At 37.1% G+C, this 25,396-nt stretch overlaps 1 protein-coding gene across 7 annotated transcripts in view; it reads right to left on the bottom strand.

Annotated features, from left to right (window-relative positions):
• Window positions 1-1,737: 1,737 nt before the first annotated feature.
• The window catches only part of PDS5B (PDS5 cohesin associated factor B), a 124,254-nt gene continuing 100,595 nt past the window's right edge, over window positions 1,738-25,396 (bottom strand). For 2 of the 7 annotated variants that reach the window (XM_080941348.1, XM_080941349.1), the window contains exons 24-35: window positions 23,673-23,796; window positions 19,309-19,513; window positions 17,278-17,392; window positions 15,490-15,622; window positions 15,062-15,181; window positions 14,156-14,218; window positions 13,366-13,511; window positions 12,426-12,531; window positions 8,498-8,937; window positions 8,285-8,395; window positions 5,770-5,908; window positions 1,738-4,340 (exon numbers count right to left, since the gene is read on the bottom strand). In XM_080941348.1, coding sequence (XP_080797474.1) covers window positions 4,305-4,340; window positions 5,770-5,908; window positions 8,285-8,395; window positions 8,498-8,937; window positions 12,426-12,531; window positions 13,366-13,511; window positions 14,156-14,218; window positions 15,062-15,181; window positions 15,490-15,622; window positions 17,278-17,392; window positions 19,309-19,513; window positions 23,673-23,796 — 1,738 coding nt within the window. In that variant the 3' untranslated portion in view covers window positions 1,738-4,304. The remainder of the gene's footprint in view (window positions 4,341-5,769; window positions 5,909-8,284; window positions 8,396-8,497; window positions 8,938-12,425; window positions 12,532-13,365; window positions 13,512-14,155; window positions 14,219-15,061; window positions 15,182-15,489; window positions 15,623-17,277; window positions 17,393-19,308; window positions 19,514-23,672; window positions 23,797-25,396) is intronic. The other 5 variants (XM_080941351.1, XM_080941347.1, XM_080941350.1 and 2 more) reach the window with 4 other exon arrangements.

The raw sequence follows: 25,396 nt of genomic DNA, 5'->3' as shown, positions 1-25,396 counted from the left end.
TGATGAAAAATCCCATAGGACACAGTTTCTAGAGGCGATGGACCAAAGCACTCAGAGTTGCAGGACTTAAGTCTGCAGCCACTAGAAGCAGATGGAATCTGTACCTCACAACAGTCTAGACACAGAGAACAAAGTTGAGGTGGGACAAAGTCATTATGAGATTAGTTTCAAGCCAAGAAATTGTAACTCTGAATTAAAGGAGACTTTACATTAGTGAAGAAAACATACTCAAGAGATAATTGGGATCATTCACCAGGACTGAAGACTGACAGGAACAGGAATTTAAAAAGGAGTCACACAGTCTCTATACACCCAGGTTTATCTACGGAGAGTAAAGACTGACGTCTCCATAGAAAAGGTAAAAACCAGAAGATGATGGAATGCCGTTTAGCCATCTAATGGCCAGCAGACCAATTCCGTAAGTCAATCTGAAATGCTCTTTATACTGAAGGAAAATAAACTGAGATGAGGTACAGAACGGTAAAGAGAAAATGCACAGATAAACAGGAAAGAACACCAAGCAACAATGCTATCACAGTAATAACCATCAAACACATACTGGCTATTGCACAGAGTAGTTGCACACAGTTGAGCTGTTAGAAACACCCTACTTGTAGTGAAGGTGCTAAATGCACCAGTACACCGGCCTACAGAAGTCAAAGTCTACTTTAACCTGCAGGGAAACCATTAAAGAACACAACCAAGTGTGAACTAAAAGAACTACTAGAAGAGGTCAAATCAATCAAGTAAACAGAGCTAAAAGGTCTAAGAAAATAAATACCAGATGGAGGAGAAAAAAAGCAACAGGAGAAAGAAGAGCTGATAGGATTTATCCTCCTTAGAGGATCAATTAGATAAAGAACAGGTCCCCACATCAACAAGCCCCATAGACACACACATTAAACATAAGGATGCAATTTCACACAAGAAACTACAAACAGCAGTTGAAACAGCACCAGCAGCTGTCTGAGAACCAGGCAACACAGAGCACTCTCATATGACCAGGACACCCTACAGTTATAGAAACCACAGCCACAAACCGTAGCAATTCTAGATCTCACTTCTGAATAACTGAACTACTTTCTATCTATGTAGCAGGTTCTTCCCAAATCACCTTTTCCAAGCTACAGCATATCCCACAACTTCTTTAATCCACTTCCTTCCAAAGCAACGAAAACATCACAAAGACAGGGGATTAGTCTGCCTTGATCAAACTTCGCTTTAAAAAAACATTGAGTAACTGGCAAGCCGTGGGTTCATGATGTTTACTGAGCAAATAAAACTTCCTAGTAATGTATCTGCATAGTCCTTAGTTTCAAATTTTACGTTAATTTTTCTCAGCTATGCAATTCATTAACTTGAGTAGTCGTTAGTAAATTTTTGCAAGGCAAGATTTTGCATGAAAAGTTTAAACATGGAGTTTAGAAAAATGTCACTGGGAAACAATGAGTCTAAAATTGAAAATCACCAAACATGACTTTCTCTGGTAAATATATATATTGAGTTACATAGGAATATAATTACATGAGCTTCTATGTTTACTTAAGTTCACAGAAAAATCCAAAACTGTGCCTGAAAACTGATCACCTGGAACCAACTGTTCACTATAACATAATGCTATGCGGTAGAGAGTTATTGCCTAAGTTCAATCTTCACATCCCCAATTCCTCTAGTAGGCAAAAGTCAAACTGGCAAGCTGTAAGATGTAGAAAGTCATTTAAACTTTAATGTCTAGAACAAGTTTTACAGCACATTTCTAATGTACACACACAGTGGAGACCACTGAAAGAGCTTAGTGTGGCACTGTAGCAAGCAAGGCTCACCCAGGAGTCACTGGATTCCACGGGACGTCCATTACAATGAGCTACACAGTTCCTTAATGTCAGTACACATTCTCAAATGAGGATGACCACTACAGTGCGCTAACAACTGTCAGCAATCCATGTCGTATACATACTTAGCTTTATTTTAAAGTATGTGGCTCTCCAAACATTAGTACATGAAGTGTTAAGTTTAAACATAATAGTAAGCCCCCAAGATGGAGACTCAGGACATAAAAACTTTGATCATTATTGCACCTATTTCTCTACACAAAAATGGAAATTTTACATTATAATCCTTCCAAAAAGTGAACAAGTGGGTTGTAAAATTACAGACTCATTGGCATTGAACAAACAAAATCTACAATGACCATGTTTGTCATGAACTGATGCACAGCATTAATGTGCAATGAAATTTGGTGAATTATGATCATGCAAATAAAAATCCTCCATAATATTTTTTATGTTTTATAAAACTGTTTTGAACATATATTTCCATAAATATTTCCAATGAAATTTAATTGATAACAAAAATACAATGCTATCCTTTATTACTTATGCCATAAATTTAAAAACATGCTCCTGTACTGTTGAAATGGGAACATCATTATTGTTTGGAGAGCTGAACTAATGAAACATTTCAATTTCAAATAATAATCCAGCACTAGCTGTCCTGACAGACAGCGGCCTCCCATCACCACTGGTGCCAACACTGATGCAAATGAAGAAAAGTTAAACACTGAAGGATTAACACACAATTCAAACATCTTTTTAAAAATAAAGTGTTTCATAAACATGAAGAAATATTAAAAAGAAAAATAATCACATCATTTGCAATACATACTAGAAAATAGCACGATGTCATCTCTAAAATAGTTACTTCTTTATAGCATCCCAATTTATTATATCCAATTTCGGAAACAAACCTTAAACATAAAGGCGTACTATATGAAATTGCTCTGTTATTTGATATAATAAACTTGGTAACTCAGAATGTAATTTTCTTTTCTATTGTTAACAACTGTGCAAAAACAACCCTGCACCCAGAAATCTAAAGTTAATTCAGGTGAGCATACGGTAGCAACCAATCCATTTTGGTTCATACTCTATGTAAAGGGCACTGCCTTGGTAATCCATTTTTAGATTCTGCAGACCTCAAATTAAACCCAGACAAATTTCCATTTGTCCTGTTCTGGATGCAGTGGGACTCTCTCAGTGTTTTTGAGTGTGACGCCTAAAGTCTCAGCCCAAACTAGATAAATCACTGTCACCCAGCCCCTCCCCCCAAAACAATTTTTTTTGGCTCCAAAATAAAGTACAATTATAAACTCTTGATGAAAAACTATGTTAAGGGGTCATCTATCATATACTATGGCTAAGTATGAATTTACAGAAAAGCACATCTCATGATCAGCAATTTTTTCATAAACATGCAACTCACTATAAAATACAAAACACTTGGCTTTCAAGAACAGATTTATAAAGATACACTGCATCAATAAAATTTTTTGTTTCTGATTAATTTTACATGGTTATGGAGAATGAGAACTTTCCTAATGTGTATATATCAGATTTTATATTATAGTGTAATAATTTGCATTTCTGAACATAATGTTCAAGAATATCTATACACAGTAACATTCTAGACTATTAAAAGCCCATTCAAATTACAGAATTTTATTGATACAGTAGATTAATATAAACTGAAAAAAGATGATAGAATGGAATAAAGAATTTAGTACATTATTTTATAACACACTCTTTAAAATTAAAATATTTTAAATCTCTTTCTTAAAATTTTCATTGCCATGAAAGGCCAGAAAATTCTGGGACCAATACTGAGGTGTAAAGTCATCAGGTAAGTTCAGGACTATCTCACAATCCGTGCGTTGCCCCAGACAGAGGCATGTTCTAGTGCGCTGGCAGATGCTTTAGCACCTCGAAAGATGACGGGTGCCCTGGAGTAACAAAGATGAGCTACAAAGGGGCAGGAAGAGACCACTTAAGTCCAACAAGTAGTGACATCAAGAAAATGACACCAATTGTTGAAAACAGGTTTTCACAGTAAAATTGCAGAGATTTCAAATACAAATACTGACAGACTATTGCTTAAGATCCACCCTAGCAAATGCATTTCAAATCCATAGATCCAGTAAGCAGTGGTACTGTCAGTTTAAAGCCGCAGATAAAAGCTATACAAGCACTTTAGAAGTCAGAAATGGGGGGTGGGAATATTTACACGTTCTTCTTTAGTTTATGTCTACACAGCCATCACACATGACACTTTCACAAGACTCTGGAGTCAATGTTATCACTATGTGAATGGCTGATGCATGTGACCACAAATTCATGGTCATCAAAAGTCCAACTGTCCACACTTTGGCAGTCCCGTTTTGTGCATCAAAGGCTTTATTTTGCCTCATACTTGACAAAAAAAAATGTTTTTTTCCCCCAAAGCTTTCACAATGAAAGTTAATGACGTGTTCATCGCCTCTCTCTTTTGGAGCTTCGCCGCCGTACCTGAAAAGACAACAGACAACCAATGTGAGCACATCCACAGTTAGAGTAAGTACCAACTATCATTTTAAAACAATCTTTATTCTCACACATTTCTGAATTTCTTTGCATTTCTTTGCATTTTTTTTCTTCTAAAACTGCCCTTCCTATTTCTTCCTGTCTTCAGATACTAAGGCCTCTAGAATGCCTACATATGGACAGGCCCACAGTCAGCCTTTCCTAGGCAACAGATTATTTTCCTTCTGTATTAATATTTAGAGAGCCATTCACAGAGCACGGTATCCCGGGTGAGTAACAACTACTTTCAGAGCTGCCATATTCCTACTTCCTTTCTGTGGAAGAAAACACTTGACTTTAGGGCAAGGTCATTTTAGGACAAAAGTCAGTGAGTTTGGCTCCCAATACCTGGAGACACATCTACACAATCTTGATTTCAAACGTACTACCTTTTACTAGCAAGGTCTACAGGAAGCTTAAAACTCTGATTTGAAAACAAGGTCAGTATAAATAAGAAGGAAAAGGAGCAGGGTTTTAAGTGAGTGACCCTAATACACAGCTGTTCTCCATTACCATGGATGAGTCAGTTTTAGGTTCTAATTTCCTTCCTCAAAGTCCTTAGGAAACAAAGCAGGCCAGCTTTGAGATGATTTAGTTGAGACTCATCTAAACAAACCCTGGGAATGGAACCACTGAACCACGTGAAACAGAACTGGCCCACAGAGTCCAACTTTGGGAACCGACCAAAGAACTCAAGTTTCCAAAATGAAGAAAATTGATTGGGCTGATCTAAAATTTTAGCATGAATGCATCAGGAACACAGTTCCTATTTGTGTTAGTTTCCCCCCAGTAAGAAGTATAAGATATGGGACCAGTAGAAGGGGCAACATTTGAGGTGTATGTAAATAAATAAAGTATGCGATAGCTAGCAATAGCATTTGCTGTTTAAAAGAAGGAAGTCTCTGCAAAGTACCAGCTCCGTCTTCTGTAAAAGCAGCATCAGTGCCAAGCATGCAAAGCCAGTTTACACCTCAATCCCAAAAACTAATCTGACTTGAAGATTCACTTTTACTCGTGTGGCTTTCTTCTGGTTTCTGTCATGAGACTCAAAACAGAAATGTCAAAGACATCTGTAAAATCTGAATACACACTTCAAGGATACCAGTGCCTAGACTGGTAACATGAAAACTTCTTGGACTCCTCAGCTTTTGGCTGGCAGTTCTCTAGGCAATACAATACCCATCATTCTCAAGTGAGTTCAAGCTTCCCTCAAAAGTGTTTCTCCATTATCCTAGTTGGTAAGCAAAATAACATGACAACAAAGGCATCAGTATCTGGAATTATAGACAACAAGTGCTGGAGCTAACTAAATATTTACTGGCTCAATTTTTGCATTTTGCAACACCACATACATGACACTTCAAAAAGGACATACATTTCCTGCAGAAATATCCTCCTCCTCTGCTCCTTCCTGCGTAGTGTCATCACTGACAGGAGAGCTGGCCTGAAGCACATCCATTTCTTCACTTGAATCGTTTTCTTTAGTAGCTACTTGTTTGGAGCGTCCTACACGGCTAAAGCAGAACACATAAAATAAAATGAGAATCCCAATATTAAGTTGTGTATTAATTCACTGGAAGAAAGTATCTTAAATAGTTTATGAATTTCTGTCATTTTTATTCTCAATTGTGTCATGAGATAAATAAATTTTCATCTTGACCCATAAATACAAAGTTTCTAGAAAAGGAAGAAAGATGTCACCAAGACTATCACCATAAAGGACTTCACAACAACCTGAAGCCAGTATCTATCTCATCTTTCCTCTTCATCAGTCACTAAGTGGGTCAAAGCGAGCATCCTCTGAGTAGAGAACAGCGCACTTTCTGTATACTAACCGTGCAAAGAGAAATCTGAACCCACACCCAAGCCTCTCTGACATCGCTACCACCATTCATTACTACCTCTTGTCTTTCTCTTTACAAAGTGTTTCTTTTAAAAAACAGAACAGGGGCTGGAGAGATGGCTCAGTGGTTAAGAGCACTGACTGCTCTTCCAGAGGTTCTGAGTTCAATTCCCAGCAACCACAACCATCTGTAATGGGATCCGATGCCCTCTTCTGGTGTGTCTGAAGACAGTGTACTCACATTCATAAAATAAATAAATATATCTTATATAAAAAAAAAAACAGAACAAATGGTATCACTCCCATACAAACCCCTGCACTGAACCAAGAATAAACTTGTAAATCCCTTCAGATGGTCCTGGCCTACCTGTTTATTCCTGACAGTTACAGCCTTTGCTGTTTCCAGTTCCTTGGATTTACCAAAATTTTCCCACTTCAGAAACTTCACCTGTATTCTCTCCCTACTCACTCCTACTTGTTTTGTATTTATACTGTGTGTGAACACACATGTGCCACAAACAACCTGTGGGAGTCAAAGGACACTCAAAGGAATTGGTTCTTGCCTCCTACTATGTGGGTGCTGGGGACTGAACTCAGGCAGTCAGGCTTGGCAGGAAGAGTCTTTACCCAATGAACTATCTCATCTCTTCTATTAGTTTCAAGTAATTAATTCACTGTCACATTCCAAAAAGAAAAATTCCCCAGCTTCTTCCCACTATATTCCCTTAAAATGCCCTACATATTTTCAGGACACATCACATATCAGTCATAACTTTGCATATGCATTTTCATATGAATAAGAACTATGCTATGTGCCACCAAACAAAATTACATGGATGATAATGTTTTTCAATTATATTATAGTTAAGACACAAAAAGCGGACAAATTATAACATGTTATTATTCCAGCTCTGGAAAACATCTGTCTAAAAAGTGGAAGAGATTCTGACAAGATAAATAAAAAGTATCCTTCTGTGCTGAAATATACTTAGGTTCTGAAGGTTCGTGGATTTATGAAACTTGAGGGGAAATCATAACCATTTAAGTTTATGATGACCAGATATTAAGAAAAAAACTACAAAGGTGAGATATTTAAAATTCTGTTATTTAACAGCTATAAAATTAATGTCTGGCTATTGCTTAAGAAACAGTGATTTTGCTTGTTGGATCCAATAGGTAGGAAGCTGTCATAATAATGTACTTACCTGTACTTCTAATGTTCTAGAGAAATATATAGAGGAAGGCATGAAACACTAGGTGACACTCAGACAACTTTTCCTTTTCCTATGAAACACACAGAAACAGGAAAAACTCCGTGGTACCTAAGTATTTAGCTGAAATGTGCTGGAAACAAAAGGTAAGTATAATATCAGGTCTTGGTAGAGCCATTACCAAGACCATGTAATTATGTTTGATTTTAAAGGTACCCAACAATGATCTCCAATTCTGGTGCCAAGTCTTCAATAACATTTTAAAAGTCAACTACTAGGAGCAGCTACATAGTGAGCATGCCTAGGAAGAGATGACATTTCTGACTAACAGGACATGATATTCTGGTTCTATTTTTGTAACAGGAAATCGCCCTGGTGTGCAGCTGACAGTGCAGGTGTTCGTGCTGTGCTGATGATTTTGGACAGACTGACTGCTCTGCTTCTCTTATTAATGCATGTGTGTAAGTATCCAAACGTACTCAAAAGATGCAAGTGCCCAAAAGTTCTCTGGGGGGCGATTAAGAACTGTATCCTGGAGCAATAAGGAACCCTGGCTGATGCATAGAGACTATTGGAAAATAGCATGTTTGTACACCATAAGACTATATAACTATTTGGCATTCACTTACAAAGACTTCTCTAGACCTATAAAAAATGTACAAATATTAATTGTGCTATTAATTCTCTAGATAAGTTTATAAAAATGTCTTACCTAGTATATTTGAATAATACTTGGACAAAATATTTGGAACTTAAGTGCAGCAACAAATATGCTTAAAACAAATATGCAAAATAATTTGAAAGTGGTTTGAAATTTAATATTATATACAACTTACATATTTTTTTTGGGTTGTGATGGTGATGGCATTTTTGATGGTCTTCCTCGTCCTTTCTGTGGTGTGGACTGTGTGGATTCAACTGCACTAGTTTCAGGAGATTCTGCTCTGCTTTGGGGAAGACCCAAATGTGGATAGCATCAAATTATGATTTACAATATGGTAAGTACATTTACTGCATTGATGGTCTGGTTTAGGATTGCACATACTCACCTCTGCTGTGCTCTCTTTGATGTTCGATGCTGTTTGCTTTTTGATTTCTGTTCTGTGTTTCCAATTTGTCTTTCTTCTTCTTCATCTTCATCTACTATAGGAGGGGCAAGTTTTTTCTTGTTTCCTTTCTTGGATGTTTTCATTGTTGGTTCTTCCTTCGATGTTCCCCCACCAAGAGGTTTTGGTGGCCTGCCTCTTTTGCCCTTTTTTGGTGGGCTGTTCTGCTCATCCTCATTTTCTAGGAGCTCCTCTTTGTGCCTCTTCTCCTCAGGCCACGGTTGTTCATCTGATTCTGAAGCCGTATGACCTCTTTTCCGACCTCGCTGACTGCCTTTAGGTTTCTGTTCCTGTACCAACTTTGTCAGGTCATCCATACCCAATTTCTCTTCTGGGTCTGTGACAGGTGCTTTTTTCCGACTCCTAGGCTTCTCCAACTCAGACTGGAGGGAGGAAGATCACAACTTTTAAAATTAAATTTTGAAAAAAATTGTTAGGGATTAGGGTGGGGTTCAGTGGCAAAGCCTATCATATGCAAGGCCCTGGGTTCAAGCTCCAGCACGGCAGTCAAATAAATTATCATTCTGAACACTGACAACTCCTAAAAACCTGTGACTTTTTTTTGTCACAAATATGTATCTAAATGTACAGATCTTACATATAGTGTAACCACAGCTATTTGATCTGATCTATAGAATGAAGATGGCCTCGTGATGCTGTCCAGGCTGGCCTTTGACTTCCCTCCCATGTTAGGAGTTCAGAGTAGCTGGGATGACAAACATAGACCACTTAATCTGGCTATTTACTAGAATTTGATTTTAAACATTCCTTGGAGTAAGAGTAGAATTTTTATTTTTTATAAAACAAGAACCCGTACCCTTACTAGTTCTTTGAGAATTGATCAATGTACTTTGATCACACTCACCCCTTCCCACTACCCCCTATTAAATTAAATAATTTCAACTCTGATTTGCACCACCCATATACTCCCAGGTATGGGGCCATCCACTGGTGAACAACTGATGAATCTTCATTCTTAAATTTAGGAGAGCTCTGATGGGAGACCTCTCAAATTGGTACTTTATTGTATGGTGTCTCTTGGTGAAGGTGGGCACCTCACACTCAGTGCCAGGTACAAGTGACACTTAAGCACGCACTCACACTGCCTATTCACCTGGATCTAGATAGATAGATAGATAATAGATAGATAGATTGATTGATTTTATTTAAAATGGGGGCTAGTGAAATAACCTAGTTGGTAAAGTGTTTTGCCCACGATGCACACTGCATGGTGGAACTCAGCAATGATGACAGTACGCACAAGGGGAGACATTGGAGGCTCAAGGTTATCTTCCTACATACTGAGTTCAAAGCCAGACTGAAATTTGAAACTGTCTCAAAAATAAAATCCAAGAAAGAAAGAAAAAGGAAAAGGGAAAGGAAAGGGAAAAGAGAAGGGAGGGAAGGAAGGAAGGAAGGAAGGAAGGAAGGAAGGAAGGAAGGAAGGAAGGAAACAAGCAAGCAAAGTTATGGCATTTTCTATCTGTGAACTGTCCGATTGTATTCTTGGTATTATTTCTTTCCTGGGAAACCCACTCTTTTGAATATATTCAACCTTTATTTTCTTTTTTGCTATGGTCTAAATTTGTGCCCCTTCATGTGTTTAGGACTTCATATCCCAATGTGTGCTATTTGGAGATAAGGCCTTTGGGGGATAATTTGGTGGAGGTGAGTCATGAAGGGGAAGTCCGTAGGGTAGATATCCTGTCTATCTTCATCTTTTTTCTCTTTTAGAAATTTAATTTGCTAAGATTATAGACTCTTTTCCTACCTTAAGAAAGAGTGTCTGGGGAGCGCAGCAGCCATATACTATCTCAGTGCCCACAGCACTTGTGGACTGATGCTAGTTATACTGTCCTGTTTTAATGTCTACTTATTTTTCTACATGGAAAAAAATTAAAATTTTACTACATACTAACTGGGAAGAAAACCATTACCAGTCCAACCTTTTCTTTCTCACAGAAGAATATAGAACAGTCTTCCAAGTCTCTCAGATTTAAGATTTCCCACACAAGTGCTTTCTGCTACTTCCTTAGATTCTGTTCAGTTTGAGACTGTGTACCCAGCTTGTCTCTCTGTATCACAGAGGTTACTGCGATGAACAGAGTTCAGCAGATGTAGCAAAATCCCCAGAGAGAAACAAACTATATGCATAAGCACAAACCATACACAGACACTACACATACGGTTTTCCTTCTTTGATCCTGAAGATCAAACTTAGACAAGCGACTACACCCCTAGCCTTTGTTCAGGGTTGTTGTTGCTGCTGTCGTGTTTTTTCCTTGGCAACAGCCTCCCTATATATAGCATTCAGGCTAACCTTGAACTTACTACAAAGCTAAGACTGTCCTCAAATTTGTAACTCTTGTTTCTGCTACAAAAAGAAAATCATGAGCTTGTTAATTATTCCATGTTTAAGTATGATTATAACAATAAAAGTTTTTCTTGATTAAGTAGAACTAAAAATATATATAAATATTTTTACTAACTTAAAGATTCTCTTCTAAAAACCTGGCAATAGAACTTCTTTCTGTTATTGATTCTACATTTTTCTCAGTTATCAATTTCTAGTGCTTCTTGTGCAAACCCTTCTCAAGTGTGCATGAGTGTTTTGTCTGCATGCACTATCTGTACACCACACATCTGTGGAGGTCAGAAGAGGACTTTGGATGCCCTGGTACTGAAGTTAAAGACAGTGCTGAGAATCAAACCTGGGTCCTCTGAAAAACAACCAAGTGCTATTAACTGCTGAGCAATCTCTCCAGTCCACTGGGGAAAACTTTTGACCAGCTAATAAGGATTTAGTAAAAAAGTTAATATAAAATGAAAAGAACAACAACTGGGCTAGCTCAATAAATTGAAAAAACTTGAAAATAACTGAAATATGCCAGTGGAAAACAAGGGCAAATAAGATTCCAAAGAAAACGATGGTGACTATTTTATTGAAAATTCTCATCTTCATTACTCAGTTAGAGTCAACCATATTTACTATTGCTCAACAGCATGAATCATTGTAACAATGCGACAGTATCAACAATTTATGTAGGCTAACTCATTTGTTCAGTTAGTGAATAATAATTCATTATTATTAGGCTGGCAAGCCCAAACTATCCATTTTACAGACAAGGAAACAGGTTTAGAAAGCCTCATCTGTCATTCAAGAAACATCCAGAGCTCAACTGGAAGTCCAAACAGGCCCAGTTACCAAATCTACAGGGCTGAATTGGAATAAGAAATCTGTATCGCAGTGAATCTTCACCAAATATGTCTTCAAGTAACATTTACAAGTGTTAGCTACCATAGAAGCTATTTCTGTCAATATTTAAAAACTTAAAAGGGACTTTCTAACAGGAGGAAAAAGACTTTGAGACCTGCATCCCATTCTCTCTTGCCAAAGTAATATTGTGTTTTAAAAGATAAAGGAAAGCAAACAATTCTGAGTATGAAACTGACATGTTTAACTCTAAAGACAAAGAATTGTTTATTTACCTGAAGACAAGAATCACATAAAATAAACTGTAACACTGAGTTTGAAACTAAAGCCAAAGAATGTGACTAAAACAACAAATTTAATAACAACTATAATTGCCTGGCTAAAGAGCAAAAATGAGGGCTGGAGAGATGGCTCAGTGGTTAAGAGCACTGGCTGCTCTTCCAGAGGTCCTGAGTTCAAATCCCAGCAACCACATGGTGGCTCCCAACCACCCTCTTCTGGTGCATTGGAAGACAGCTACAGTATATTTATATATAATAAATAAATAAATAAATAAATAAATAAATAAATAAATAAATAAATAAATAAATAAATAGAGCAAAAATGACTAAACTGATTAGAATTAAGAGCATCACACACAGTCAACCAATATCTCACCCTTACAAGATCAGAGTCTTCTCTCTTGTCACTTTTTTTCCCTGGCAAAGGTGAAGACATTGTATAATCTTCATTTTCACTGTGATCCATTTCAGAGCTATCAAGCCTTTGAATAGAGACATATAATTATTTTTACAATCAAATAACCTCAAAAGCCTATCTGATTGTTTCACTATATAGCTTTATAACTTCAAAAGCAAAGACTTCATTCATTTTAAAGATAATGTTTTCTATCATATCTTGCACCAAATCAGTAAGCAATATAGCCCATTTGATAAATTAAGGAAATAAATAATAAATTCATTTTACCATATGATATTTTGAAAACTAGATTTCATTTGTGGACAGAGAACAGAAATTAAAACCTGTTATTAGTATATCCCACTGGCCTAAATGCACCTTGATCTACCCTGTCTGTCCTAGCTCCCATTTTTATCTTTACTTCTTTTTTTTAAACAAACAAACAAAACAAAAAACAAGTCTCCCTGTCCACTGTGGTATTCTTTTTTTTTAAAGATATATATATATATATAAAATAAATGACTGAGCCATCTCTCCAGCCCTCATCTTTACTACTTCTGCGGCAATAATGTGCAGTCAGTAAATTTCTTATTTGATTTCTTCCTCCTTTTACAACATCAACACTGATTTCTGGCAACGTTACTTAGTATGTAAGCCTGTGCAGCAGTCTCTCCAGTCCCTGACCGCATTCTTTTTAATGATTTAAGTATTCCATTGTATGAATGAGCCATAAGTGGTAAACCATGGGTCAGTTATGGTGCACTAGCAGTAGCTAGATATGGAAAGCCAAGTGTCATTTGTCAGTAACTACCAATTCATCTCATTCACTGTCATCAATATTTATATTTGTATTATTTTAGATTTCACAGCCTTGTTGGAATCAAACATAAAACATGGCATCTCTTGTGAGTGAACTTGCCTCCCCTTTATTCTTCCAGGAGAGCTTGGATTTGAGCTACTGCTTGCGTTGCTCACAGTTTCCATTCTTGATGATTTGCTCTGAGACTGTTTGCCTGCTGATGAAAGTGGCTTATTAACTGCTCCTAGAACATTGGCTGTTTTAGGCTGAAACGAGAAATATATAACTCTCTCTATTCAGTTAACATTAAAAGAACTCTAAACCAACAACTTCAATGTATTTACACACAAATTATAAAAGATTCTCTATCCCTAAGCAAAATAAAGACAACAAATTGAGTACTACTTGATCACTTGTATAAATTAAAAACTTGTAGCAATGCATGCCTATAATTCCAGCACTTAGGAAGCCAAGGTAAGAGTACTGCAAATTCAAAGCGAGCCTGGGCTACCTAGCAAGGTAGTTTCAGAACTGACAAATAGTAAATCCCAAAGAAAACAGAGGAAAAGATCTTCACAGATTAAGATAAATGAAATATAGACCAATCATGAAAACAAAGTCTTGTTATGGAAGGATGTAAGACATCTTTTTAAAGACTTTTACCTAAATTGGTGTAAAGATTCTAAAGGATAAAGGTCCTCATGGTTTTACTAATTTTTGAAGCACATCTTAGCTGGTGTCTACATAATAAGCACAATTAATTTTTAAACCCACAAATAAAAAATAGCTAAATATATGTTTCCTACCTTGAGACATAAAAATTCTTAAAGAAGTAAAATAACATAACTAGGTCAATAGTCACACTAAAATTAACTACCACATAAGTATGAAAATGATACTCAAAACATACTTTGCCAGGAGTGAAAAATGATTTCATTTCTGGAGGCAGGTAATTTTTGGTGTTACTAAAATTCTGTAAGCAAAAAGAAAAAGCAGTCAGTGGCCTCTAGAAGAGAGACAAAAGCCAACAGAATACACGAGAGCTTTTACTTTTAAGTTCATATTTATTTAAACTAATTAGTTCAAACATGAAATTTCAGGCTGTGGTTCTAACAGACTAACCTCAAAGCAATTCCCCTATCAATGTGCCAAACACCCATTCCTACATAGCACAAAAGAGGAAGCTACACAGATCCTTGCAATGCTGCGCATATCAAAGTGACTTGCATAAAAAAGAGAGCCTTTTAATAACTTAGGTAAACATATGAGATCTAAATATGCTGCCAATATTTAATTGGTATATTGCCTTCAATACAAAGATGGTGATGGTGCTTTCCAAGTTCTGTTATTCAATAAGCTTAGAGAAGAGTCTCTGTGAGGGCTTGTGTAACACTGTATTGGGGTGTGGTTTATGACTGTCTTTGTATTGCTCCCAGAGCCTTGGGCCTATCCCAGTGTCTATGCTCAGTGTGGTTTCCACACCACCTCATCAAGGGCCTGCAGCTTCAAACATTACATAGCACCATTCCAATTCCCATTCTGAACCAAAGACTATTAACTGAAAATGTTTTGGTAAACTTTTGCCTGTGCTCTTAGCATAGCTTTAAACTTTGAAACAAACTCTGGATCTGCTTAATTAGTTTCTAACCCTTCCAAGCTACATTCTGGTCCACATTTGGTCCACAGTCACATTTCTGAGCCTGTTGTTACCTTTTTCTGCTATTCTAGCAGCTCTGATCTTTTCTTATGTTCCCACAGCCCAGTGCCGAGCACACACTCAATGTCAACTCCTACAAATAAACTCTGAAATAATTACCTTGTCAGGCTGGGTGAAAAACCGAGCTGGTAACACTGGATCTTTAGGAGATTCCAAACTGTATGTGGTGCTCTTTGACATGATGATGTTCATGGCAACATCACACACAGTGTACAATTTCTGCAATGATATTTTTTTAGTTAGTTATTAAGACTGCATCTTAGAACATGTATTTAGACCAACAGTAAACTAATGAAAGAAAATGTCTAAATAAATATTGTGGCTTATATTAGTATAACAAGATCAGTATGATTCAGTATTAGAATTACTACTAAATTAACACTAACTTTGGTATAATAATTCTGCACTAGCAATCCCAATTATCTGTAACCAAAAAATTATTTATAAACATGAAAGAAATTATATATTTTATACTTAATATATTTAAATCAGCATGACATCAAAATTACTTATCATGAATTACATACTTCATTCATCTTTGTATCATCTGGTCCTTGAGCATCTTTTGTCTGTTTAATATTTTCTACCATCTTTCTGATAAATGCATGGCTGTTGTTTTCATTTTTAGCCATCAATATCTCCAGGACAAACCAAAGGCATCTAAGAACACAAGAACAAAGAAGATACTAAGAAAAATTTTTGTTAAATACTAATACAATGATTCTAATACTAATATAATGAATCTAGATTATAATCCCAGAAGAGGAAAACATTTAATAGAAGCCACTACAGATCAAAGTGAAAACAGCAAGAAAAACCCCATGTTATACATATACACAAAAACACAGAGATAAGCTTAGATTCACAGCAAATTTCTGCATGAGAAAGGGAAAAAGAAACACAAGATGGAAAAGAACAAAACAATTTTAATTCCATTCTATGACAGTAATGAAAGACTGGCCATAATACAAGGAGGTGACTCAAATCCTGAGAGGACATTTTCAAAAGATCATAGTGTCTAAGCCAATGGTTAGGAAGTTAACAAATGAGAAGGAAAAGCATGGCCGACACCCATATACACTGTCTTTGCTTACTGGGGAAAAACCTTAAATACCCTCTCTCCTGTAAGAGAGAAATGGGATTATAGTTCATATAGAAAGAAAAAAAGTAACAGGAAAAAGATACAATGGCTCAGGTTGTGCTCCATAGAATGAAAAAAATCAGGGCAATCAAGAAAGGCAAAACTCTCAAATACCTGCTCTCAGATAAAGAAAAGCAGCCAGAGCTTTTCATTACTGATAACCAATCTAACACAAAATTTACTTTTAGAAATAGTATTTTTTATAATTTATTTATTTTATGTATGTGAGTACACTGTAGCTCTTCAGACACACCAGAAGAGGGCATCGGATCTCATTACAGATGGTTGTGAGCCACCATGTGGTTGCTGGGAATTGAACTCAGGACCTCTTGAAGAGCAGGCAGTGCTCTTAACCACTGAGCCATCTCTCTAGCCCCCAGAGATAGTATTTTAATAACAGATATTATAGCAAATAAAAGAGATACTAGATTTTTCCCCCTTGCCATAGTAAGCTAATGGTAAGTTAAATTTTTATTTCCCTGCAAGATTTTGAATAACTAACTATATTTCCATAAATCAAGAAACTAGCTATCATTTTCTTTTACTAGTATATCAACAGTATCCGAAATCAACTGACTCAAAATCATAATAGTTACCTTTTATAACAACAAAAATAGAACCTGAGCCTCAAGTTTATCTAGAAGTTATGTAGGTCTCAAAATCTCTCTCAGTCTCATGATGTTCCATATTCTGTCTCTATGCAGATAATAATCTTTAATTAGAGAACAGCAATGAAGTTATAACTAAGAATACTTCCCTGGTTGTGAATTATGATGAAACTCTTCTTTCGTTTTACAAAGATAGTCATTGCAAAGAAACATGCTCTTACTACCTTATTACCAAGTCAACTCACATGAAAACCTACAGTTTACTTAGGGAAATAAAATAGGAGAACTGAAGAGAAAGTTTAAGTAGATTACTTCAGTAGTAAATAACGTCCCAGCTGCGAAGAAACAGAACTAAAGTTTAATAGGTTATGTCACATTTTGGAAATTGGGTAAGAAATGTAATGTATAAAGACGAAGAAACAAAAGACGGACGACTAGAAAAGAACCTTAGCAAAATGAAACATACGACAATGATAATTAAAACTAAAATTAGTATCTCATTATCAGCAGTAAGGAACTAAAAGCAATTTCCAGAAAATAGGAAAATGGGATGAGAAAAGTCTTACTCTTTCACATCTTTAAGTTGTTCAATATCCTGCACTTTGACATAATCTGGGTCATGTGCCAAAAGGTGAATTGTGTATGGAACAACATACTCTGGTAGAAGAGACAATAATTTTTCTGAAAAACAAAAAACAAAACAAAAAAAGGAAGACAAAAAGCAAACAAAAACATCCAGGTTAGAAAGATCAAATCACATGCTCTTTTTTACATTTCCTACATCCCAGTGATTTACCACAACATGGCTGAAGAACGCATTCAAACATCCTGTGCTAAGAGACATGGTAAGCAGTTTAAAGTGCCTAGTTAGCACACTGGGTGCTGATCAGCAAGGGCAAATGTGTAGTTTTCAAAGGCACATGGAAAGAACGATCCACACATACTATTCAAGACTGAGATGTAAGATGTTTTTCTTTCTTATGCTGTGAGGACTCTGTGGATACTCTCTGACAAGCTCTCGAAGTGGGCATAAGAACAGAAGTAATGCTCAGTGTGTTATAAAAGAACAGAGCTCCTCTGACCATATAAATAATAACTTTTCAGTTTAAATCCAAGTATTTCTATCTATTGACCAGAACAGCAAACTGTATGGCAGAGGTCAGAAAGGCATGCACACTATATTTGGGAAACAGTATACAAAAAGACTTGGATTTGGTCTCCTATTTCCATTTTAGTCAGATGTTCAACCAGGAGCATAATGTATGCCAATAAGCACCAGCCTGCCTTTGAAGAGCTTCTGGTGAAATGGTTATGAAGGAACAAGCATGAAAGAAAAAAAAACCCAGCAATTTCAAATTACAATGATATTTAAGTAATATAAAAATACATGTGACCATGTAAGTCACCCACTAAAGTATAAAGAGATGGAAGCTATGGAGAAAGTACCTAAAATAAAAATAGCTAGTATTACTGGTGACTGCTCTGGGCTGTTCACTATATGTCAGGTGCTTCATACACATCATTTTCCAACTCTTTTAACCTCAAGAAGTGAGGCTCATTATAGCAATTTTATAAACAAGCAAGCTAAGGTGCGGATTAAGTCAACACAGACAGTAAGCTGCAGAGGTAGGATGTGACTGCATAGCTTTTACTTTTTCCAAGGTGAGGAAAAAGGGAAAGAGGATCACAGTGGCCAACTAATGCTAAGCATGTATCTTAAATGACTCAATGTGATACACTGTATTTCCCAGCTCAGTCTAGAAGAGAAAATAAATTTCCAGAGAACAAACTAGGAAAAGGCAAGTTGCACAAAACGTCAAGTAACCCTGCACACAAGCCACAGGTACTTACACAGTGGAGAATTTAAACATGTGCTGAGCATAAACTATGAATAGCCACCAAGTGTTTTAATGCCACCTGTAAGCACTTGAGAACCTATATATATTTCAACCAAGAAGGAAGGGAGAACCAGACTGGTCTGTTCCAAAAGTGGTGTGGTATAGAGGGAGCGGAAGGGAAGGACAGAAGCGGGGCATTACAACACAGCGGGAATTAAAGAGTTCTGTGATATTCCAACTCAAGTACAGGACGGAGCAGCAGATAGCCATGACATCTGGAAGACGGTCTAATGGGATTTGGTGCTCAAGTGAGGAAAACACGCACAGAGAGTGCTTTTGATCCAACATGGATGACTGGGTAGGTGATACGGCACAGTAGTGAAGCAGCATCACCAACTGCCTTGGGAGGCAAAGGGAGCAAGGGAAAGCAGGCATCTACGACCAACATGAGTGTTAGCTATACTTGAGAACAAAGACCCATGACAGTGTAGACATAATACAAATAAATATGCAACTCTGCTTTTCAGATACCTCCAGTGTCAAATTTTGTCTGTTCACTTAGCCATTTATAAAAAATAATAAAACTCAAATACTCACGTACATATACATATATTTAAGTACAGAAGTGAAAAGCAGCTATTGAAAGATGCTGACTTTTTAAAGAAGTGTATACTGTAATAAATGACATTAGTATGTTTTACTCTGTAAGACTGCAACTGACAGGAGATAAGATGCATCTTTCACCAACCATGCACTCACCACTAACAGCTGCATGTTGTTTCAGGTACTCCCTCCTCACAGTGATGTTCTTCACCAGGCACTGTCTAGCATGAGCTCTTCTCTCTTTCACCGGGTCTTTGGCACAAAGAGCACAGATGGCCATGTACTCAAGTGGAAGCCGTAAGCGGGAAAGGCCTTTGTGAAGTTTCTGGGCAAACACCTGCCTGACTTGATAGCACTCATCCTGTAAAGACAAAATTATTCCAGGTATTAGCCACAAGGCAGTAAGAAGATAAACCTTCAGATATGACCAAGGTGATGGATCTACAACCCCTGAATTACTTTTCAGAACAGAGCTTGCGACTCCACCTTAAGGTGGGAGTATTGAACTAGACCCAGTAACTACCAGTTACATGTGTTAGACAACATTAAAGATTAAACTCTTAAAACATGAAAACCAGTACACCAGTCCCAACCTGAGTATGATTAAAATACTACTAATAAAGTAAGAGGCTGGGCATATAGCTCAGCACAACACTGGTCTCTCAGTCAAAGAGTTGGGGTGATCCCCAGAACTTCCAAACACAAATGGAATATAGTGGAAACAGGATATTATTGGTAGCTTTTCATTTAGTAGAAAAATTTTCTTTAAAACCTGCGCAATACACAGGCTGGACCTAGGCTCCTGGCCTATATGTAACAGAGGGCTGCTTTGTCCTGCCTCAGTGCGAGAGGATACACCTAATCCTCCAAAGACTTGATGCAGCAAGGTGGGGGCCGGGGGATACCCAGGGGTGGGGGTACCCTCTCAGAGAAGGCAGGGGGATGAGGGGAAAGACTCTGTGAGGAAGGAAAGCATTTGGGTTTAAACAAACAAACAAACAAACAAATAATCCTGTCTAAAAAATGCACTTTAGTTTTATCACTTTCAGATTAGAACACTTAACTGTTGAGGTAAAAGTTTCTAATCACTTCTAGAAAATTCAAATTACTTTTTTAATTGTGGAAGAAAAGCAAGTTACTTGTTACCCTTTGCCTGATTACCTTATAACTTGCTTCACCCAAACCACTTCTCTAGCAAACTCCTCCACGTTAATTAGGGTAACTCATCCATGTGCTCCAAAGCAACCTGTAAACTGTGTCCTGTACTAGCTTAAGCTCTGAACACACTGCACGTCTTTAACACAGATGCACAGTAGTTTAGATGTCTACCTTACTCGTTTGCCTGTTCCTCAAACACAAGAACAATGTCTTTGTGCATCCTTGTATTTAAGACTAGCAGAGTACCTGGTACTCACTGGACCAGAAGTTTTTCTAAGCTAAAGGAAGCAGCTCTAATCCATCTCCCTGGCATACAAACACCTTCATGATTATACCCTCTCAACTTGTGTGTTCTCTTATTACTGAAAAGTACATCATTCCTTCTGAAATGACTGCTGGGTTTTTCTTCAAAGCCTAAGTCATATATATGTCTTGCACTTAGCTTTACTATTTCTCTGTAATGTAGGGACTGGACCTACCAACCTAAACATTGTTAGACAAGAGCTCTACACTAACTGAGCGCTACCCCTAGCACTTGGGTGTTTCCTGGGTTTTGTTCTTTCAACGTTTTATTTTAATATGCATGTATGTTTTGCATAAAGGTTTGTAATGTGTACCACGTGGGTACTTGTGCCCGTGGAGGCCAGAAGAGTGAGTAAGATCCCCTGGAACTGGAGGTACAAACAGTTGTGAACTACCATGTGGATGCTGGGAACATATGTCTTCTAGAAGAGCAGCCAGTACTCTTGAAGGATGAGCCATCTTGGCAGGCCCAGGACTTGGTTTTTGTTTTTTGTTTTATTGACCCAGGGGCAGTTCTGAGATTATGGACATGTACCACCATGCCTAGTTAATGTAGTCAGGGGTGGGCATGTGCGATGTGCCCATCTTTTAAGCTCTTATTGTACATATTCCTTTCCCTTCAATTTTAACTTCAGTACTCCTACTACTTTTAAGAAATTATTCAAGTGTCCATAGAAAAATCGATCCTTCTATTGACACACTCAATAAAGTTACCCTTTGCCAGTAGTAATGAGAACTGAATACATGCATGTCATTAAAAAAACCAATTTACAATAAAGAGGCCAGTTTAAAACCTCATACCAAAGTAAACGTATTATAAACATATTCATCAGTGAATAGACTATTCTTTAAATGTTATCCAACCCAGACATCCCATGCTCTCACTTTCCTACACACCCTCCTACGGCACAACACTCAACAACAGTTTTGTCCTGTTAATAGCTCAGCATTTAAAAGTCCAATGCAAACTTGTTATAATGCTAATTTGTTGAATGATTTCAAAGCCAAGAGCCTTCAGTTAATAGTGATAGGAAGTTATCACCTCACAGACAAGGAGCTAATAATTAACTACAGAAAAGCCACATCGTGAATGTAGAGGTGTTTAAGAGTTTCAATTAGGAGGTTTTCACAAGCTTTAAGAAGATGAGTATTCTAACATAAAAATGGTAAATAAGGAATAGCAATATGGTTTTACCAAAAGGAAGTTCTCATGAAGGCAAACACTTGATGCATGCATGGCTATGATTATAAAAATAATTAGCTAAATATATGAAAAAATTACAAAGGTTTTAGATCCATTCAGTCAGAACTGAGCTCATTGCTATGAACTTGATTTTTTACTTCACTAGACAGAGACCTTCTGAGCACAAACTATCCTTAAAACTTTGTGTAGCACCTCACAATACTTATCTGTATTTTCTATTCTAAGAGGCTGTTAGCTTTTAGGGAATGCAACCATGATTTATTCAGTGTTGTATTTCTACAATCTAGAATAGTATATAGCTCATAATAACACAAAGTACATTTTTTCATGAACTGAATTTCAAATTCTAAATAACTAAGCAAGTATCAAATGTGCTGTCTATTATTCAATCTCTACCCCATCACACTGTCTATTCAAATATGCAACAATACTACTTTTAAAGAGCTTCAACTCAAGAATGAAAACAAAACTCGTGGATAGAAATAGTGAAAGCACAAGGCTGGGCAGCACTATATATAGCAGAGGTGTAAAAACAAAATCTGGAGGGAATCAAACAATAAAGAGACTGAATCCAGCTAAGAAAACCCAAGTATGTCTTGTAGGAAAGATAGCATCTGAATCCTCACTGCCAAACAAGGTTAAATGCAGATCTGTGGAGATGGGAGGAGAGGACAAAAACCAGAGGCAACGAGACACAGGATGAGTGAAATCAGCATTTCCTAATGCCTTGACCCTTTAATGCAGTTCCCAATGTTGTGGTGACCATCAACCATAAAATTATTTTCATTGCTATTTTGTAACTAATTTTGCTATTTTTAAGAATCCTAATGTAAATGTTTTCCAATGGTCTTAGGTGACCCCTGTGAAAGGGTTGTTTGACCTCCCAAGGGGGTCGTGACCCAGATTGAGAACTGCTACTATAAAGATACTCTATTAAATAGATGTTAAAGTGTGTGTTTAAATCCAAACAACAAAAGTAGCTCTGAGAGTCAGAAAAATAGGCAAGGAGACAAGCTTAAGTCATACCTTTAGATTTACTGATATTTGCTTATGCATTTTCACTTATAAAAGATTTATTTTATTTTAAAATATTTATTTTGAATACTTCTACCTTGAAACTTTTACCCTATGTCTTAAAAAATAGAAACCCAGGAACACAGCTTTATAAAATTTTGTGAACAGCTGTTCTTCTCATTCATATTCCGTATTTAGGAATCTGTCTGCTCATTTATTTGTAATTTCGAAATCAACACCTGCAACAATGATACAGCCATTAGCAAAGAGATGCGTGGGCATGAGGCACAGGAGGAGCCTGTTGTGTTCATCCCCAGAGAGAAGCCCGGCCTTCATCGCCTGGGTCTACTTTCCACAGTGTTGTTCTTGTTGGGGACTGACATGTAAATGGCTCCCAACAAGTGGCAAGGACAAGACCAGAGCACAAGCCTTACAGAGAAATGGCATGTGCTACAGTACAGGCTTGCTGAGGAGGGAGCACTGGTGTCAGGGACTACGAGTCAGCGTTAATCAAAGAGCTGTGCATGAAAATAAGGTGTTCTTAAGCAGACACACAGAAAACAAGGTTGTGCACTGACCAGTTAATGGCAAGCGTATGACTGGAGTCTTAAGCAACTGCACCTCCTTAGGGAGCAATAGTTTGGCCAGCCCAAGTCTCATTAAGTAATTATAGAAAGTTTATAGACTAGCACAATACACCATGTTATTATGTCAGTTTTAGAACTCTGTAGTGTTTCTTATGAAAGAAAGCAAACATTCAAGACTTTGATGCTGTTGTAACAATTTTCTTCCTAAAGGCCCAAGAGCACATGACAGTATCCCTGCTGGCCACTGTCCTTACATTGATGGCTAGGGCACACAGCTGGTACTGCTCCAATGTGATGATCTCGTGGTAACAGGGCTCCTGGGCCAGCTTCACAATAGCACTCCCAGCAGCAAGTCTCAGGCGTGACATATCTGGTTTACTAAAAGAGAAGCAGAAGCAATGTAAGAAAGACTTCAACCTGTCTAGAGAAAAAAAAAAAAAAAACAATTGTTCCTAACTTCATAATCAAATGCTTTAAATAACCTCAATAAAAAGAAAGCAAAAAGCCCTATGGTAAAGATTCTTCATCTCCAAAGAATTCGTACTCTGAAATCCTAAGCCGAGAGGTTATTACAAGGAATAGTTTTTCTGGAAGGTGATGAGGTCAAGCAGGCAGAGCCATCAGGAACAGGATTAGTGAATTTATAAAGAGGCTGAGTCTTGTTGGCAGAGCTTGCTTGTACTTTCTACATATGAGGACACAGCAGTAAGACAATCAGTAAGTGTTGTGTGTAGCAGTAAGACAGTCTACACACAACACAGAGCTTTCACAAAACCCAACCAATGCCATTTTTTCTTAAATATGTTGGTACTAGATACTGCTAAAGCCATTTAATCAATTTTCTTATCCTACACATCCTAACTTAAGCGGGAATAGAAGACATCTGTTTGTATAGTGATTTGCCTATTAATCTTCAAGTACAGATTTTTGAGTACGGGATACTTACTCACAGATCAGCAATGAACGTCTTTACTTGCTAATTTGTCTATCACAACTACTGTAGTAAACATAAAAGAATAATGAAAGCAGGTGTAGTAGCTAAATTACTACCATAGGCATACAGAAGTGAAATGGTTCCTAATAAAAGCAACTGATAAATGGTAGATATACATTTGAATGTTTGTAGTCTGCCTTCAGTCTGCCAATGTTCTCAGCTTCAAAAGCATAGTCAGGAAAAATTAATATAAATTAATTCATATAAAAGCAAAGTAATTAATAAATTGAGGCAAAATGTATTAATGTCAAAGATTTTCTCTGCCAGGCTGAGATGACCAGTACAAATTTATTTCACATACAATATGAAGCTTAAATCAAAGTATCCTTATTATATATATGTAACTCCTAAACATGGACATGTCTACATTATTGATGGAAAACAACAAATTAGACTAAAAATGGTAAGCATACAAACTGTGGCTATAAAATGTATAGGTTACTCAGTTTTATTTTTATTATTTCACTTAAGAAATATTACTGTTAAATTCTAGGGGGACCCTATGAATAAAGCATTCAAGGAGGACAGACAGGGATGGGGTGGTGGCTCAGTGTTAATTGCATTTACCTAGCATTTGAAATCCTAGCCTTGATGGCTAACACTATCAAAGTGGAGAGGGTGATGGGAGTGGAAGCTGGAAGAAGAGAATGAAGATGGAAAGGTAGCCGACACTCACTGGTTTTCTCATTAAAGTACTTAGACACATTAAAGAGTAAAGTTATTCTCCAATAACTACGCAGTGCCTCTAAACAGCATTTGAGAATACATGCACATGTCAGCTAATGCTGATAAAAATGTCCTTACTATGAACCATGTTCCTATGTGCTCTGTAATGCTGTGAACACCTCAACTATCCTAACATGTTAGTTAAACCACAGTGGTACACGAAGATAGGAGTATAGGACACTGAGAAGCTGGAGTAACTTCATAATGGTCACCTAACTAGAAAGCGCTAGGAGCCAGGGTTTGAATCTGCCTGGAGTA

This window comes from Micromys minutus, assembly GCF_963924665.1.
Source record: "Micromys minutus genome assembly, chromosome: 29".
Lineage (NCBI taxonomy): Eukaryota > Metazoa > Chordata > Mammalia > Rodentia > Muridae > Micromys > Micromys minutus.
Note: the sequence above shows the minus strand (reverse complement) of the source record. Positions and strands in the feature narration are given on the sequence as shown.